This window comes from Cervus canadensis, chromosome 13, assembly GCF_019320065.1.
Source record: "Cervus canadensis isolate Bull #8, Minnesota chromosome 13, ASM1932006v1, whole genome shotgun sequence".
Taxonomy (NCBI): Eukaryota; Metazoa; Chordata; class Mammalia; order Artiodactyla; family Cervidae; genus Cervus; species Cervus canadensis.
The window spans coordinates 6904011-6919591 of NC_057398.1; the positions used below are offsets into that span (position 1 = coordinate 6904011).

At 56.5% G+C, this 15581-nt stretch overlaps 2 protein-coding genes across 10 annotated transcripts in view; one reads left to right on the forward strand and one right to left on the reverse strand.

Moving 5' to 3' along the window:
• CAMK1G (calcium/calmodulin dependent protein kinase IG) overlaps positions 1-4256 on the forward strand; it is a 31017-nt gene extending 26761 nt beyond the window's left edge. For both annotated transcript variants that reach the window (XM_043485387.1, XM_043485386.1), the window contains exons 10-13: positions 1588-1675; positions 1907-2325; positions 3128-3255; positions 3389-4256. In XM_043485387.1, coding sequence (XP_043341322.1) covers positions 1588-1675; positions 1907-2325; positions 3128-3218 — 598 coding nt within the window. In that variant the 3' untranslated portion in view covers positions 3219-3255; positions 3389-4256. The remainder of the gene's footprint in view (positions 1-1587; positions 1676-1906; positions 2326-3127; positions 3256-3388) is intronic.
• A 923-nt stretch (positions 4257-5179) lies between these two features.
• LAMB3 (laminin subunit beta 3) overlaps positions 5180-15581 on the reverse strand; it is a 47390-nt gene continuing 36988 nt past the window's right edge. For all 8 annotated transcript variants that reach the window (XM_043486238.1, XM_043486237.1, XM_043486236.1 and 5 more), the window contains 6 exons: positions 15186-15330; positions 11302-11509; positions 9883-10024; positions 9297-9473; positions 8198-8351; positions 5180-5653 (listed from right to left, as the gene is read on the reverse strand). In XM_043486238.1, coding sequence (XP_043342173.1) covers positions 5517-5653; positions 8198-8351; positions 9297-9473; positions 9883-10024; positions 11302-11509; positions 15186-15330 — 963 coding nt within the window. In that variant the 3' untranslated portion in view covers positions 5180-5516. The remainder of the gene's footprint in view (positions 5654-8197; positions 8352-9296; positions 9474-9882; positions 10025-11301; positions 11510-15185; positions 15331-15581) is intronic.

Genomic DNA, 15581 nt, shown 5'->3' on the forward strand with positions numbered 1-15581 from the left:
AGGTAAGGGGCTTCCCAGGTGCTGCTGGTGGTAAGGAAACTGCCTGCCAATACAAGAGATGCAAGAGATGGGGGTTCGATCCTGGCTAAGGAAGATCCCCTAGAGGAGGGCTTGGCAACCCATGTCAGTTTTCTTGCCTGGAGAGTCCCATGGACAGAGGAACCTGGCAGGTTACAGTCCATAGGATCTCAAAGGGTCGAACATGACTGAAGCGGCTTAACACACACACACACACACACACACGCACACGCGCGCGCACACACACACACACACAAAGCAGGTAAAGAAAGTCTTCAAACACTTCCTTTTTTTGTGCTACCCCCCTGCTGGGAAAATTTACAAGCTCCCCAGTTCCTACTGCAGCAAGCCATGGTTTTCCCTAATCTGGCCTGGCCTGTCACCTCCAACTTCATTTCTCAGAGTTCCCAACACACCTTCTCTATTCCAGAAAGGCCTAATGGCTGTATTTTTCTCCTGCCCTCTCCCATACCAAGCTCTTTCCACATTTCACCTTGGGTCAACACCATGTTCACCACCTCAAGGGCCCTGCCTTGGATGTACATCCTTCAGGATCCAGAGCCACGTCTATCCTCTTCGGAAGCCCTGGCTCCTGCAGTCCAGACAGACTTTCCCATCTTTCTCTAACGATTACACACCTCACCATGAATTACTCTAGTTCATGGCGTGAAACAAGGCGTCCAGCCTGCACTGTAATCCCCTAGCGATCAGGGCCACATCTGTTACCTCCCTGGGTCCCTTAGTACCTAGAAAGTACTGTTCACACAGCAAGTGTCTGAGGACACTTAGAGATGGATGGATAAGAGGCTCAGGGGACAGGGAACAGGCAGCCTCTGTGGGGGTGGCCTCATAGAGGAAAGGTTCCGAGAGGAGGTGGTTTCTGTGCAAAGTTTAGAGTCAAAGAATAGTAACAGCCCAAATGCCCTCTGACATTGGGCCAGGAGTGAGGAATGGGGTATCAGTAAACTTTTATTTCTATAAAATGCCAGATAGTAAGTGTTTTAGGCTTCACTGGCCATATCGTTTCCATGGCAACTACTCAATCTGCCCGTCGCAGCATGGACGCAGTATAGCCCATAGCTGAATGAATGGGCATCTCTGTGTCACAGAGAGACCTTACTTACAAAAGCAGGCAATGAGTACGTTTGGTCCACAGGCTGTAGGTTGCCCACCCAGTTCGAAAGCAAGTTTCTAAAGCATAGTAACACTAGTGTTAGTTGCTCAGTCATGTTCAGCTTTTTGAAACCACATAGACTGCAGCCTGGCAGGCTCCTCTGTCCATGGAATTCTCCAGGCAAAAATGCTGGAGTGGGTAGCCATTTTCTTCTCCAGGGGATCTTCCTGACCTGGGGATCAAACCCGGGTCTCCTGCCTTGCAGGCAGATTCTTTACCATCTGAGCTACCTAGGAAGCCCTTCTAAAGCATAGGCCCCCTATGACCTGTCCAGGGGGTTCCAGTCCTTGACCCAGGGAACTCCAGGCAGCTTACCCTGGATGCCCAGCCCCTGCCCAACCCCTGACAGAGTCCCCATCACCACCACTAGCCAGATGTCCCCTCCACATCCACAGGATTAATGGAAATACAGCCCTGCACCGGGACATCTACCCATCAGTCAGCCTCCAGATCCAGAAGAACTTCGCCAAGAGCAAGTGGAGGGTGAGTTGTCCTCTCCAGGAGGCGAGCGGGCCGTCTGGGCCCTGGAGGCTGGGCTGGGGCAGCTGGGGCAGGGGGCTTTCCTTGGGGTTCTCCCAGCAGACGCTGGAGCTCCCTGGACCCTTCTGTGAAATGAGAGGTGTGCACGTTGGTTTCAAGCATCCACGGGGCAGAGGGAAGGCTGGAGGCCCTCTGGGGTGGAGACGGTCAGAGATGGGTCTTGTGTCTCCCCAGCAAGCCTTCAATGCAGCGGCCGTGGTCCACCACATGCGGAAGCTGCACATGAACCTGCACAGCCCGGGGGTCCGGCCGGAGGTGGAGAACAGGCCGCCCATCCCTGCAGCCTCGAGACCCACCTCCCCGGAGATCACCATCTCTGAGACTCCCGCCGCCCCGGGCCCGAGCACGGCAGCCTCCGTGCCGACCCGGCTGCCCTGCCGGCACGGCCCCCAGCCTGCGGCCCCCGGTGGCAGGTCCCTCAACTGCCTGGTCAACGGGTCCCTCCGCATCAGCAGCAGCTTGGTGCCCATGCAGCAGGGGCCCCTGGCCGTCGGGCCCTGCGGCTGCTGCCCCAGCTGCACGAACGTCGGTACCAAAGCGAACGCGTCCTACTGCTCCGAGCCCACGCTCCTCAAAAAGGCCAACAAAAAACAGTACGTACTTCCAGCCCCAGGCTTAGCCCTGCTCAACCTGGGGCTGAAAGAACTCAGGGCAAGGGAGCGAAAAGAAAGAGACCCGGGAGCCTCTCCCACTCGGAAGCAGCTCCATGGTGTAGAAAAGCTCTGGAAGTCGGGGGGTCCAGGGAGATGCCCCTGGCCCGGTCCCCGCCCCCCACCAGCTGTGTGGCCACCGACATGTCCACCTGTACCTGTCTCTAGCTCGCGTGTCTGTGAAATGGTCTGATTGGACGTGTCCGCCTGTACCTCTGTCTCTAGCTCGCATGTCTGTAAAATGGTTTGATTGGGTCACACCTGCTCGGTCTACCCCACAGGAAAAATGAAAGTCGCTCAGTCGTGTCTGACTCTTTGCGACCCCATGGACAGTAGCCTGCCGGGTTCCTCTGTCCATGGGATTCTCCAGGCCAGAACACCAGAGTGGGTACCCATTCTCTCCTCCAAGGGAGTCTTCCCATCCTAGGGATCGAACCCTGCATTGCAGGCAGATTCTTTGCCTTCTGAACCACCAGGGAAGCCTTACAGTGTTGCTGTCAGAGTTTAGTGAGGCATCAGGGGCTATAAACGCCTGCAGGAAAGTGGATACATGCGAGTGGCGGGCAGTAGATTCCAGGGACACTGTGTTTTGGGAGGACTAGGGGGCTTGGTTATCTCATCCGTTTTCTCTATAAAGGTTTATACTTTCTGCACCTCATAAAGGGAGGTCTGAGTGGCTGCCATAGGCATGGCCCTTCCTCCTTCCCCAAATACTCCACAGCCTGCTGCAACGTTTTCTTTCCAGGAACTTCAAATCGGAAGTGATGGTGCCAATGAAAGCCGGCGGCAGCTCCCACTGCCGGGTGGGGCAGACTGGAGTCTGTCTCATCATGTGATCCCTGGGGCCCGCGTCTGTCTCACTACAATTTTCAGGTGAGGGGACTAGAGGGAGGAAGGTTGCGAGCTCACGGGACAGCCCTGCCCTGGGGTCTCCACAATGGGGGACAAGGGGTACTAGAGGCGGCAGCACCCCCCAACCCCAACCCTCAACCCCTTTCCTCTGCAGGAGAGATACACAACTCTTCTCCGCCCTTCCAGACCTGGAGTCTACCCTGAGGTGGGAGGGAGGGACAGCAAGCAGACCAAGACCTGATCGGATGCAGCAGCCGGCTGCCGCCCAGGGCAGAGCCTCCCCGAAGGCCCGGGAGTGAGCCCCGGGCGCGGTGGAGCTTCGGGAAGCTGCGGGCAGGAGGAGCAGCATCCTCGGGGGCCTGCCTGCTCCATGCCCCCCACCCCGACACGCCCGCCCGCCGGGGTGGCTCTGTGCAGGGCGCGTAGACAGCTCATGCCCAGGTCTGTGTCGTCGTGAAAAGCTTAATGGGCTGGCCCATCTGTGTTGCCATCTCCGAGCAAAGCCATATGGAGCAGCTACCCAGCCTCCCCACTCAGCACACACTCGCTCCTGCCTCTCCTTGACGGAGGGGCCTGCCCTTCTGCATGAGTGACAGGCAGCATCGCGGTCTGCCTGTGAGCTCTCGGAGTTCACCTCCCAACTCCCTAACTCCGGGATGGCTCCCAACCCTCTGCACTTCTGATCCACCTATGCCTCCACCCCTGTCCAAAAGCAGTACCACACCCTCCAAGATGAAACAGAAAGAAACCCACCACTAGGTACTGTAAGCACTTTTTATCATGGCTGGATGCCCTCCACACACACACACACACACACACACACACACACACACACACTCAATTAAGTAAAAATTGGAAGTTGACTGTTGCCCTTTCAGCCAGTCATTCAAATCCTGCTTCTGCTCTTTTCTCTCCCTGAAAATCAGGCACATTGTTCTTGTCCCGGCCCTGTTCTCTTGTTCTCCGGCCCTCCGGCTTCCTGCTCTGTGCTGTGCTGAATAAAATGGACATATTTTTCTCTATGAGGCTTCTTTCGGTCGTTCTCTAAGTCAGAAGCAGCTTGGGGGCTTCTGGGCCCTGCAGAGTGGAAGATGCGTGACAGCTGGAGGTCAGGCCGGACTCGGGAGGGCAGGAGCTCTGGGGGGTGGACCCGGCGCCTCATGTCGTGAGTGACACACATCAACTCAGTTTCCTCTCCAACAGCCCCTTGGAGGTAGGCGCCGTTGGAACCCAGACAGCCCGGCCCCAGCATCCTCCTAATGCCTGTAACAGATGAACATGGGTCTGAGGCCCCGCTCAGCCCTGCCGGCCACATCTGTGACCCTGGTGGAGTCCCCAAGCCTCTGGTGCCTTGGTTTCCTCACCTATCAAATGGGAACAACAATGCCACCCATGGCATGAGATAATGCACACACTCCCTGAATAATTACTGTGATCAGTGACGACCAAGAAGTTACTGTAGATAAAACGCTAGCATGGTGCCTAGACCACAGTTAACACACAAATATTCGTGCCATTCGCACATCTGCCAACACGAACACACACGCACACGCACACCCGTTTACAGCTTCTTTTTAAAATCCCAAGAGACACAAAGTCTAGTCTTAGTTCTGCCTCTCGGAACTGTGTGATTTCAAACAACTTCCTCCCCATGTCTGGGTTTCTATTTCTTCATCTACAAATGAGAAACTGGATGGTTGTTCAAAGATGGAAACAGCTCCTCTGGCCTCTCAAGGAAGGAGTTCAACCAGTTCCTGGAGTCTCCCCACGTCTGGGTGGTGCGCCAGCTAGACTGGGCAGAGGGGGTCAGCTGGTGCTTCATACACCACCAGGCCTTGGGCTTGAGCAGGGGAGCACGCAGGGACCCCAGACCGGAGACAGAAACAAGTGAGAAAGCTTTACGTCACAGGGAGACAGAGAAGTTCCCCTCTTTGGACCTCCAGGCTCCTTTCCCGAGATTTTTATTGGACTTTTCCCTTGTGCATCGTTGTTAGTTACAACTCTGAGTGGGCCCAGGCCTTCAGCCTCAGTGGAGAAAGAAGGCAAAGACACTGTCCAGCCAAGCACCCCGCATTCGAGAGCTGCTGGTCACAGGGATGCAGGCCCACCTCCACGGTCGCCGTCCCCCAGTCCCACCGGCCCAGGCTCAGCTGCACCCCAGAAGGGGTGGTCCCGGCCGTGCTTTAGGCTGCGTAAGGGTCCCCTGGAGCTGGAACGTATGGCCAGCCAGCCGGGCCCAGGAGCCAAGAGGGCAGACTTGGGGGTGGCGGGCTGGTCCCGCATCACTTGCAGGTGGCGTAGTAGAGCACGCGCCCGTTGATGTGGTTCCGAATCTGCTCCACGCGCTGCTCCAGCCCCGTCAGGTCCGCCGAGCGGAGCACGATGGCCTGGCTCCCCCGAAGCAGCTCTGATTCCATGTCTGAGGGCCGAGGGAACAGCCGGAGAGGGGAGAGGAGCTGGTGAGATGCCCCGGGACTCCCAACCCTTTCATCCCCTCCCACCCACCCAGAGCTGCATCTGCCAGAGAAACCACCTCCACCCCGAGAGGAGCCTGGCCCCCAAGGCAGCTCTCCCCAGCCCCCTCTCCCACTTTTAAAGAAACCAGGCCGAGGCTGGACCCAGGGGTCCCCCTGCCCCTACACTTCTCCTCGGCTCTAGGCGGAGCAGTCCCAGGCTGATGAGGGAGGGCCCCAGCACCAAGGTTAGACACTCGCTGTGGTGGACCGGTCAGCCGCCATCCCACCAGCGATCCTGGTGAGCGCCAGGGCAAAAGAGCTGGAAGGCTGAATTCCTCCCCATTTTCTCTCCCCGACACTCCAGATACACCTAGTCCTACCCCCTGGTCCATATTGTGTCCCACCCCCCAGATTATGTGTGGAGGATGTGAAGGACTCCGAAGGGATCTGGTCCAGTCTGTCCCTCCTGTGGTCCTAGGCAGCTTGGCATTCACAGGAGTTGGTACCCAGCCTCAGACTCAACTTCCCAGAGCAGGGCGGCAGTGGGGGTCACTGCCTCACGAGGCTCCATCCTCAGGCAGTCCTCATTACAAAGTCTTCTCATTAAGCCAGAATCTGAGCACGTCTTGCTTCCACCCCGTGGTCCCGGGTCTGTCTCCTGGGTTGTTAAGACCCGATCTGCTATGCCTCCCACGTGGCAGTCCTTCACATGTCTGAGCCTCGTCTTCCCCAGAGGAAACCGCCCTAGCTCCTTCCTCCACACCTCACCTGATATAATCACCAGGACTTCCTACTTCCCAACTCTGCTCACCCCCGCCCTGACCCCCGATGTGCACTGGTTTGCCAATATTTCTTCTGGAGATGAACTGGCCTCCACTGAACCCCACGTCCCAGGTGAGATTATCAGTGGAGTGTATCAGGGGTTATTACAAGGTTGACAGTCGGCCAGTAGGCCCCCATATGGACCTATGGGCCATAATAAAATAGTGACATTTTAATAGCTGCTGCTCTCTTCCTCCATTCTTGTTCATGCATAGGGATAGGGGCTCCCTATGCATGATCTTCCCCATAACCCCACAATTAAAGGTAAATTCCAGCAAGCAGGCAAATGCTTGCTTCAATGAGTTATTTTCTGGCTGGTAGGTAGGTGAAGGGCACACCAGTTATGAAATATTTTTAATATCACCCTTGAGCCATTACTCCCCTTATTTTGGCTGCTTTACATTTATAAGCTCTTCTGTCAGGAGCAAGGCACTTCTGGCTTATATCAAAATTCCTGGATCTTTTTCAGGTGAGTAACAATTTGTATGAGTTTATCACTTACCAGTTATAAAGTTTCTAGCTACATTAGCCGCCTGAGTACCCGGCCTTACCTGAGCTATACTTGTGAGTCCAGACAATGCCAGGTTAAGAGAGAATGCTTCTCTTTACTTAAATTTTATCCTGTTAGTTTCAGCCCATCCTTCTGAAACTTAGAACGCTAGTTCTGTTATCCGGTGTATTTGCTACCTGTCATCCTCAGATTTGATTAGAAAATTCTTTGTCTTCACACAGAACAGTGATGGACAAGGTCAGGGCAGGCCCTGACCCAGGGCTGGGCTCCTCCATCTGGGTCAGCTCCTCCCGCTTCAGGTGCGGCTGGCCACGGCCTCGAATCCACTCACTGTCGACTCACCAGCCCACCTTTCTCCATTCTGTCCGTCTGGCTAGCCACACAGATTTTTGTCAAAAGCTTTCTCCAAAATTCAAAGAAACTCTGGCCGTGGCATTCACAGGGCACCCCAGGGCCGTGACCCCGTCATCGCATCTTTAGAGACTGAGCCTGGAGGCCCCTGTTCTCCTTTCTGGGGAGCCTCGGAATGCTTTCGAAAGCTCCTTTCATTATGACTTGCTGGATGCTTTCCTACTGCCCCCAGGGCTGTCTATCCCCCTCCTCCTGGCGGGCGGGCCGGCCGTGGGCACCAGCCACGTAGCTCCACGCTCCTTCTCTCCCGCCGGTTTTGTCCTCGTCAGCCCTCCCCTCCAGGAGGGTGGTCCTGCCCACATCCTCTAGTTCCTCCCTATCCACCCTGTCCTGACGACCTTCCTCTTCCCCACAGCCTCATCCTTCCACCTCAAATCTGATCTTTTTTTTTCTTTTTTGGACACTACCGTCACTGAACATTTCTCTCTGACATTATGTATCCTCTGAGCCCCTCGAGTGCCTATTATTCAGGCTTTCATCACAGACCTCCTTGTGCGGTTAAATAGTTTCATGAAGCTAATGGCCAACAGGAAAAATGCCCCCTCTGGATTGCAAGCTCCTCGAAGGCAGGCCTAGTCTTGCGAACATCACCACATTCCTCACAGCCCCATTCTAGGCCTTGTTCCTGTTAGGCGCTCGGGAAATACCAATTGCTCTCACTCCCCTAGCATTGCTAGCTCCAAAGGGTGGGCCTCAGAAACCCTGGGTTGGCAGCAGCCTTCAGGGATGTCCCGCGGTCCAAGGCCCTGGACCACTGTCTCACCTCTCATCCTGTCCATCATCGCCATGGTCTCCCCAAACAGTTCCTCCGCCTCCGTCTTGACACTCAGAATTCGGCTGCCCTGTTCTCCCAGCATGGAGCTCTGATCCAACCGGTCCTTCAACTCAGCATATTTTTGCTTTACTCTCTCAAATCCCTGAAAAAAGGAAAAACCATTTCTGCATCACCATCATCCACAGTCCTAAAGGCCTTTGGCTAAAGGAGTTGATATCACCCACATCCAGACACGGGGATGAGGTGCCTTTTAACATCCCCCATGGGGTGGGTCTGCTCTATAAAAGCCCCGGGCCACAAACTGCACCTCTGTACTTCCCTCCACCCGCAGCGCCTGTCGCTCCCCAGCTCACCGCCAGCGCAGAGCCAGATACGTGGCTGTCACTTAACAGCGTGCTTGGCAGCTTGGCCGTTGTACCAGGGCCACCGGCACCCTGGAGACACTGAGAATGGCTCTCTGACCTTCTCTCTGATCTAATTCTGACAGCAATGGGGCTCAAGCTATGCTAAATCAAGAGTGCCTGTCTGGGCTAGGAAGCCACAGATAGAGGATAAGCTCTGGATTGGGTGTCAAGAGCCCTGCTTTGTAGATGAGTGTTATGCCTGGACAAAATCCACTTCGTCTGTGAAAGGAGAGGAACTGGACTGGCTGTTTCCAACATCCCCAGAGTGGCTCCACCAAAAGCAGCCAAGGGTGCAAGAATCCAGAAGCTCACCCTGATCCTGGATATATTTCAGAGTAACTGGTACTTAAAGTGCTTTGAGGGGGCTTCCCAGGTGATGTTAGTGGTTAAAAAAAAAAAAAAAAAAAAACCTGCTTGCCAATGCAAGAGACATAAGAGACAGGTTCAATCTCTGGGTCAGGAAGATCCCCTGGAGGAGGGCATGGCAAGCCATTCCAGTGTTCTTGCCTGGAGAATCTCCATGGACAGAGGAGCCCGGCGGGCTACAGTCCATGGGGTCGCACAGAGTCGGACAGGACTGAAGCGATCACGCCCATGTAAGGTGCTTTGGAGCGTGGTCTTATCAAGCGTACACAGCCCCCTCCTGCTCCCACTGACAGGGCTTCCTCGGGCTCTCTCCGCACCTCCTGGGCGCTCAGCGCCTGCTTGCTGGCCTCCTCTGCCAGTTGCTGGGCCTTTGCTGCCTGTGCCTGCTGCTGCCTGGCCCGGCGGCCAAGCTCCTCCATCCGTGCTCGGAAGCCCCCCAGCTGCTCCGACATGCTGGTCACCAGTCTCTTTGCTGGTCCTAGTACCTGCTGAACCTTTGTGGAAAAAGAGAGACCTGGGGCTTGGGGTGTGTCTCATAGGCAGCGACCTTCGGTCTTCTTTCCTCCAACTCATTGGGCCACAAAAACTCCCTCCAATCAAGGCATCACTATCACCTCCATCCAATCCCCTAACTGCCGCCAGCATGCAAGCCTCCCAGCCTTCCCCGGCTCAGCTGACCGCCCCGCCTACTCCTGCCAGAGCTCAGAGGCCACCCCTGCTTCTGCTTCAGCCACGAGGCCCAAAAACTAAAAGCTCGAAGCCAGGCCCAAGGCTTGTAGCCCCTGCTTCTTTAGGGCCCCATCTCAGCTCCCAGCCAGGTCCCTTCCCAACATCGTCTCTGCCTCGCGCCCAGGTCTGAACATCCATTCCCCCACGTGGGTAGGGGGAAGCCGTGACGCCTACCTCGGCAACCCTGTCCTGGATGAGCCGCAGGGAGCGGCGGGTGCCCCGCATGGTGTCCTGGGCCTCCTGCAGAGCCAGCGTGCCCTGCCGCAGGGCCCCCAGGACGTCCTCCACCTGGCCCTCCACTGTGTGGGCCCGGCTCCTGGGGCGGGACGGGCACAAGGGACGGCGGAGAATTCACTCAGTGGAGAGCGAAGGAAGGTGCTCTCCAGTCCCGGACGGCACCCCTTCCAGCCAAGGCAAGAGGCCGAGTACTAACTCGGTAGTAGCTTTTCCATCCCAGGACCCCAGCAAACCCCCTCCCCGGGCCAGGTGGAAGAACATTCCCGGAAGGTGGAAACCATGCCTCTTTACTGCTGTCTCTTCTGGGGACCAGCGCAGCGCACTGCAGGAGCCCAGGCCATGATTACGGCTGAGTTTAATAAAGCAGGCTTTTCCCCAACCACTTGATGAAAGTGAAAGAGGGGAGTGAAAAAGTTGGCTTAAAGCTCAACATTCAGAAAACTAAGATCATGGCATCCGGTCCCATCACTTCATGGCAAATAGATGGAGAAACAGTGACAGGCTTTATTTGGGGAGGGGCTCCAAAATCACTGCAGATGGTAACTGCAGCTATGAAATTAAAAGACGCTTATTCCTTGGAAGAAAAGTTATGACCAACCTAGACAGCATATTAAAAAGCAGAGACTACTTTGCCAACAAAGGCCTGTCTAGTCAAGGCTATGGTTTTTCCAGTAGTCATGTATGGATGTGAGAGTTGGACTATAAAGAAAGCTGAGCGCCGAAGAATTGATGCTTTTGAACTGTGGTGTTGGAGAAGACTCTTGAGAGTCCTTTGGACTACAAAAGGAGATCCAACCAGTCCATCCTAAAGGAAATCAGTCCTGAATATTCATTGGAAGGATTGATGTTGAAGCTGAAACCCCAATACTTTGGCCACCTGATGTGAAGAACTGACTCACTGGAAAAGACCCTGATGCTGGGAAAGATGAAAGGCGGGAGACGGGAACGAAAGAGGATGAGATGATTGGATGGCATCACCGACTCAATGGACATGGGTTTGGGTGGACTCCGGGAGTTGGTGATGGACAGGGAGGCCTGGTGTGCTGCAGTCCATGGGGTCCCAAAGAGTTGGACACAACCAAACAACTGAACTAAACTGAACTTCCCCAACCACAAGAGCTGAGGCGGCCGTTGGGGACAGTTTCCAGCATGGAAAGCAGGGCCATGCTGAGTGAACCTGAACCTGGACGCTGGATATCACTTGACCATCTGCCACCACACTCAGCACCCCTCCCGTCTCCCAGCCCTCAGCATCCCTCTGATTTACAGAGGTTCCTCTCTTGCTTCCAGCAACACAGCCGGGGAGCAAAACCCCAGCCCGGTCCTGGGAGGAGAGATCAGGGCACCAGGCCATACCTGGCCTGCTCGGCCTCAGCCTGCAGCCTGCGAGCCCGAGCGATGTCCTGCTTGGTCTGGGACAGCACCAGGTCCACGTTGGGGAGCCTGGCCGCGATGGCCTGGATCTCGTTCATCTTCCGCAGGACTGTGGCCGAGTCGGTGGGCAGCCACAGGGCCAGCACGGCCTCGCTGACCTCCTGGATGGTGGCCGTGTCGGTGTCGGGGTCTGGAAGACAAGCCGCCCATTGGACTGGGGGAGCCCAGCCACATTCCCCCAAGGTCAGAGGCCTCCCCCAGGCCCAGCGGCACCCGTAGCATCTCCGTCTAGCCTGCCCACAGAGCTGCCGCCCTCCCCTCCCAGGCACCCTGCTCTGAGGGTTTCCGGGCGCCCTGCCGTGGGAGGAGGGGCGTTGGCACAGCTGTGGCAACTATGTGGCATCGCAGGAAGTTGCAGGCTAGGGAGGAGGAGGCGGTGCCAGGCAGCTGGGCCCGAACAATGCCTGGAGCGCAGACGTAAGCGCCCTGGGGTGGGGACACCAGGCAAGAACGGAAACTGCTTCCTTGGCAATAAGACCCCTGCCACGTGCCCCTTCCACCTCGGGCCAGAGTGCTTGTTTGTGTAAAGGCGGGTCAAGGTCATCAGGACTTTGGTCACATGTCAGCTTCTGAGGGAGGTGGGCCCCGGCCATCCGATCGAGGGAGGCAATCTGCACCCTCTGCCAATGTTTCCCCTCCTCATTCTCCCGAACGTTTATCACCACCCACACGCCAAACAGTTAATTCGTTTGTCGGGTTTTCCGTCTGACTCCCCACGAGAATATGAGCAATGTGAGGACAGGGACTGGCATTCAGCCCCAGCTGTAGCCCAGCCCCGAGCACGGTGCCTGGCACTCAGAGGCACTCTATATACAGCGAATGAGTGGCTGAAGGGGCTCCAGACCCAGGCTTCCCCTTTCCTACTCAAGCCAACGGGGCCAAGTTAGCTAGCTTCTCTGAGCTCAGTCTCCCGATCTGTGAAAGGAGCTGATAGGAAACAATCATCAGGAATTTCACAAAGCACTTCTGGGTCAGAGAGTAAGATCAGACGTACAGAGGTGGTGTCTCCTTCCCTTTGGTCTCTCTACAGATTCCACCGGTACCGCCGTGGGAAGGAAGTGGGCATCGCCTATCCAGAAGGTTTGCCCTGTGACTGGAACTTTTCTGGGGGCCCCAGGTCTAGCTTTATTCTGCAATCAAAGGGGTCCCAGATCTAGCTTTATTCTGCAATCAAAGGGGCCCCAGATCTACCCTTATTCTGCAATCAAAAGCTGCCTCACCAGGTGGTTACACAGGTCCCAGACCGAGTCCCCTCCCCGTGCCAGCTGGAAGGACATCCCTAGAAGGTAGAAACCACGCCTCTTTGCTACTGGGTTCTTACGGGGCCAGAAGCACACCGCAGGAGCCCAGGGCATGACTGCAGCTGTTTAATCAAGTGAGCTTTTCCCCAACCACCTGCTTTCACAAGGACCTCCCAGTAGAGACCATCACCTGCTCGCCTAACTCTGAGTCTTACTCTCAAAACACAGCTTAGACATGCCTTCCCAGAAAGCTTCCCACGGCGAGCACACCCCCACCTAGCATCTGCCCTTCCTTCGTTCCTCATCACTTCCACTGCGCCCGAGGGCTTGGTCTGAGTCACACAGTTTCGTGGGCTTCTGAGTCTCAGGGTGGGCTCAGCAAACCTTCACTGCTCTGAGCAGCAGGAGGTGGGGCGCAGAGGCTGCGAACCAGATTGGACGTGGTCTCTGCCCTCGTGGAGCTTGGAATCTAGCGGGACAAGGGAGCACAACCCTGGGTGATGGGGCCAAGCACGGGGTGTGAGGGTTGCACCTGTGGAGGGGCGTCTAACCACTGAGGAGCCCGTGCAGGGGCAGCTAACCCGCTCTGCCTGGAGACCGAGATACCTAGAGGATGCTTAGGGGGTAAACGGGAATTAGTCAGGCGCCAGGTAGGGCAGGGGAGAGAAAGCAAGAAGGTGAATATGAGCAAAGACAAGGAAGCACGTGTGTGTGTGTGGCAGGGTGGGGGGCCTCCATCTCACAGTGCAGTGATCTCGAGTGTGGACCCTGGAGGTAGGTGAGCCCTACCCTCACCCGTTCCAAGCTGGGTGCCCATGGGCAGGTTTCTCAACCTCCCTGTGTCTGGTGTCCTCATCTACAAAGTGGTAGGCAGTCAGGATTAAATAATGTAATACCCATGAAGCACTTTAGAACAGCGCCTGGCACTTCCTAAGACTTCAGTACACCTGATTTATTCTTTTTGTCACTTCCGTTGATGACCTGGGAAAGACGGAGTCCCCTCCCTCTTCCGCTGGCCCTGCACCGTCCCGCTCTCGCTGGGTGATCCCTGCATGCCCACAGCAGCTGCTACGCGTGCTGCCTGCAGTAGGACCCTGGCCACAAGAGCCTACGGCCTTGGAGACTCTAAGAACCGTCCTGGCTCCTTCCCGTCCTGGCTGAGGCCCTGCTCCTCCTCTCTGCCCTGCGTCCTGTCCCAGGACTCAATCTGAGTTGAGGGGACAGCAGGCACCCCACAGCCCGGCAACTCCCTGCCCATTCACAGGAGCCGGGGCAGCACCCCAAAGGAGAGGCTCCCAACCCCCTCACCCCTGGCTGGGGTCGATGCAGGAGCGGGGTCAGCCCTACTCGGCTTCACTCGGGGGCAAGGCTTCCTCATCTGGGAGGCCGAGCCCCAAACTCTGGCCTGCCCCCTTCATCCACGCTGTCAGGCCCCATTGGCCGGCAAGCATGTGGCACGTCCCCATTCTGAGGATCTCCAGAGGGTGCTGACTGCAGCCTGGCCTGGGGCCACCCAGGGCACCTCAGGCAGATCCTTCCTGCTTCTCTCCAACCTGCCATGTGCACTCAGGAGGGAGCTCCGGGCTCTTGGAGCCAAGGCACCCCAACAGCAGCAGGAGGATATACTGTTGTTACACCAGGCCCTCGGCTCCCAGCCAAGCAAATACCCTGGCAGGGACCAGAAATCTAATAATAACAGTTCATATTCCTGAGGCACCTTTCGTTTTTTGAAACACATTTTACATCAGTTTCTTGATGCCCAGATTAAACTTGTGAAATACTCTCATCTTGGTTGGCAGAAGCAAACTTGCCCAAAGTTCCACAAATTTCCTGAGTCCTGTCCTGGGATCTTTGCCACTCCCCAGGGCAGCACAGGAGTGCCTCAGGTTCCTTTACTCACTCAACCAACAGTGGGCACTTTTTCTGGGCCTGACCAGGGACACAGTGAGCAAGACACACAGCCATCCCTGGCCTCTTGGAGTTGAGAGTCTAATGCGGAGGCAAGCAAGACACTCGTGGGACAGAAGAATTCAACAACCACAGGCTCAGAGTGGCGAAGGGCCAGCTCCAGACGGGGCTGGGGGTGCTGGTGACCAGAGTGAGTGATCAGGAAAGTCCCCTCCAGGGACATATGCACACTCAGACCTGGAGGGTAAGAATCAGTCGCCTTGGAGACAGCATCCCAGGCAGAGAAAGAGAGAGAGCACCCCTGAGGTTAGCAACAACTGGCCTGTTCAAGGACAGTTTGTGAGTCAAATAGACAGGCTACGGGCCACACCCAGGAGGTGACAGAGGCCGTGGGGTGAAGGACGTTAGGCGTGCGTGGAATGCCACCCCACCTGCACATGTTTCAAAGATGTTTCGGGCTGTTGGGTGGAGAACAGGTCGGAAGGAGGTGGGAGAGGAAGCAGCCACCCAGGCGAGCACGGGGACTGGTCCAGGGGGAGGAGGCAGCTGATGCGGGAATGGGAGGTGGGGGGTGGGGGATCGGGGGACAGCGAACGGGGCCCTGGGGGCCAGCAGGCGTGGACACGTCAGCCCAGGGGAGGGTGAGGGCCGGCTCACCTGAGAGGAAGTCCCGCACCTGCCGGATGAGGAGCCGCGTGCGTCTGACGTCCTCCTCCATCTGGGAGCGGCTGGTGCTCACCTGCGTCTCCAGGCGCTGAGTGTCCGACTGGACCTGCGAGGCAGCCTCCTCCGCTGCCCTGATCTGCGGACACAGGCTGTGGGTCAGTGGGGGTCGAAGCCCCCAAGGGAGCCTCTCAGCGGGGGAGCCTGCAGGCATCTGCTACCCAGGATCCACCTGGGAGACGTGTAACTAGCTTGGTGTGGCCTCACAAGAAGTGATGTAGAAACACTGGCCTCTGTCTCTCACTTGCCGTGATGCATGCCGCCTGCTAAGTCGCTTAGGTCGTGTCCGATTCTTTCGTGACCCCATGGATGGTAGCCCACCAGGCTCCT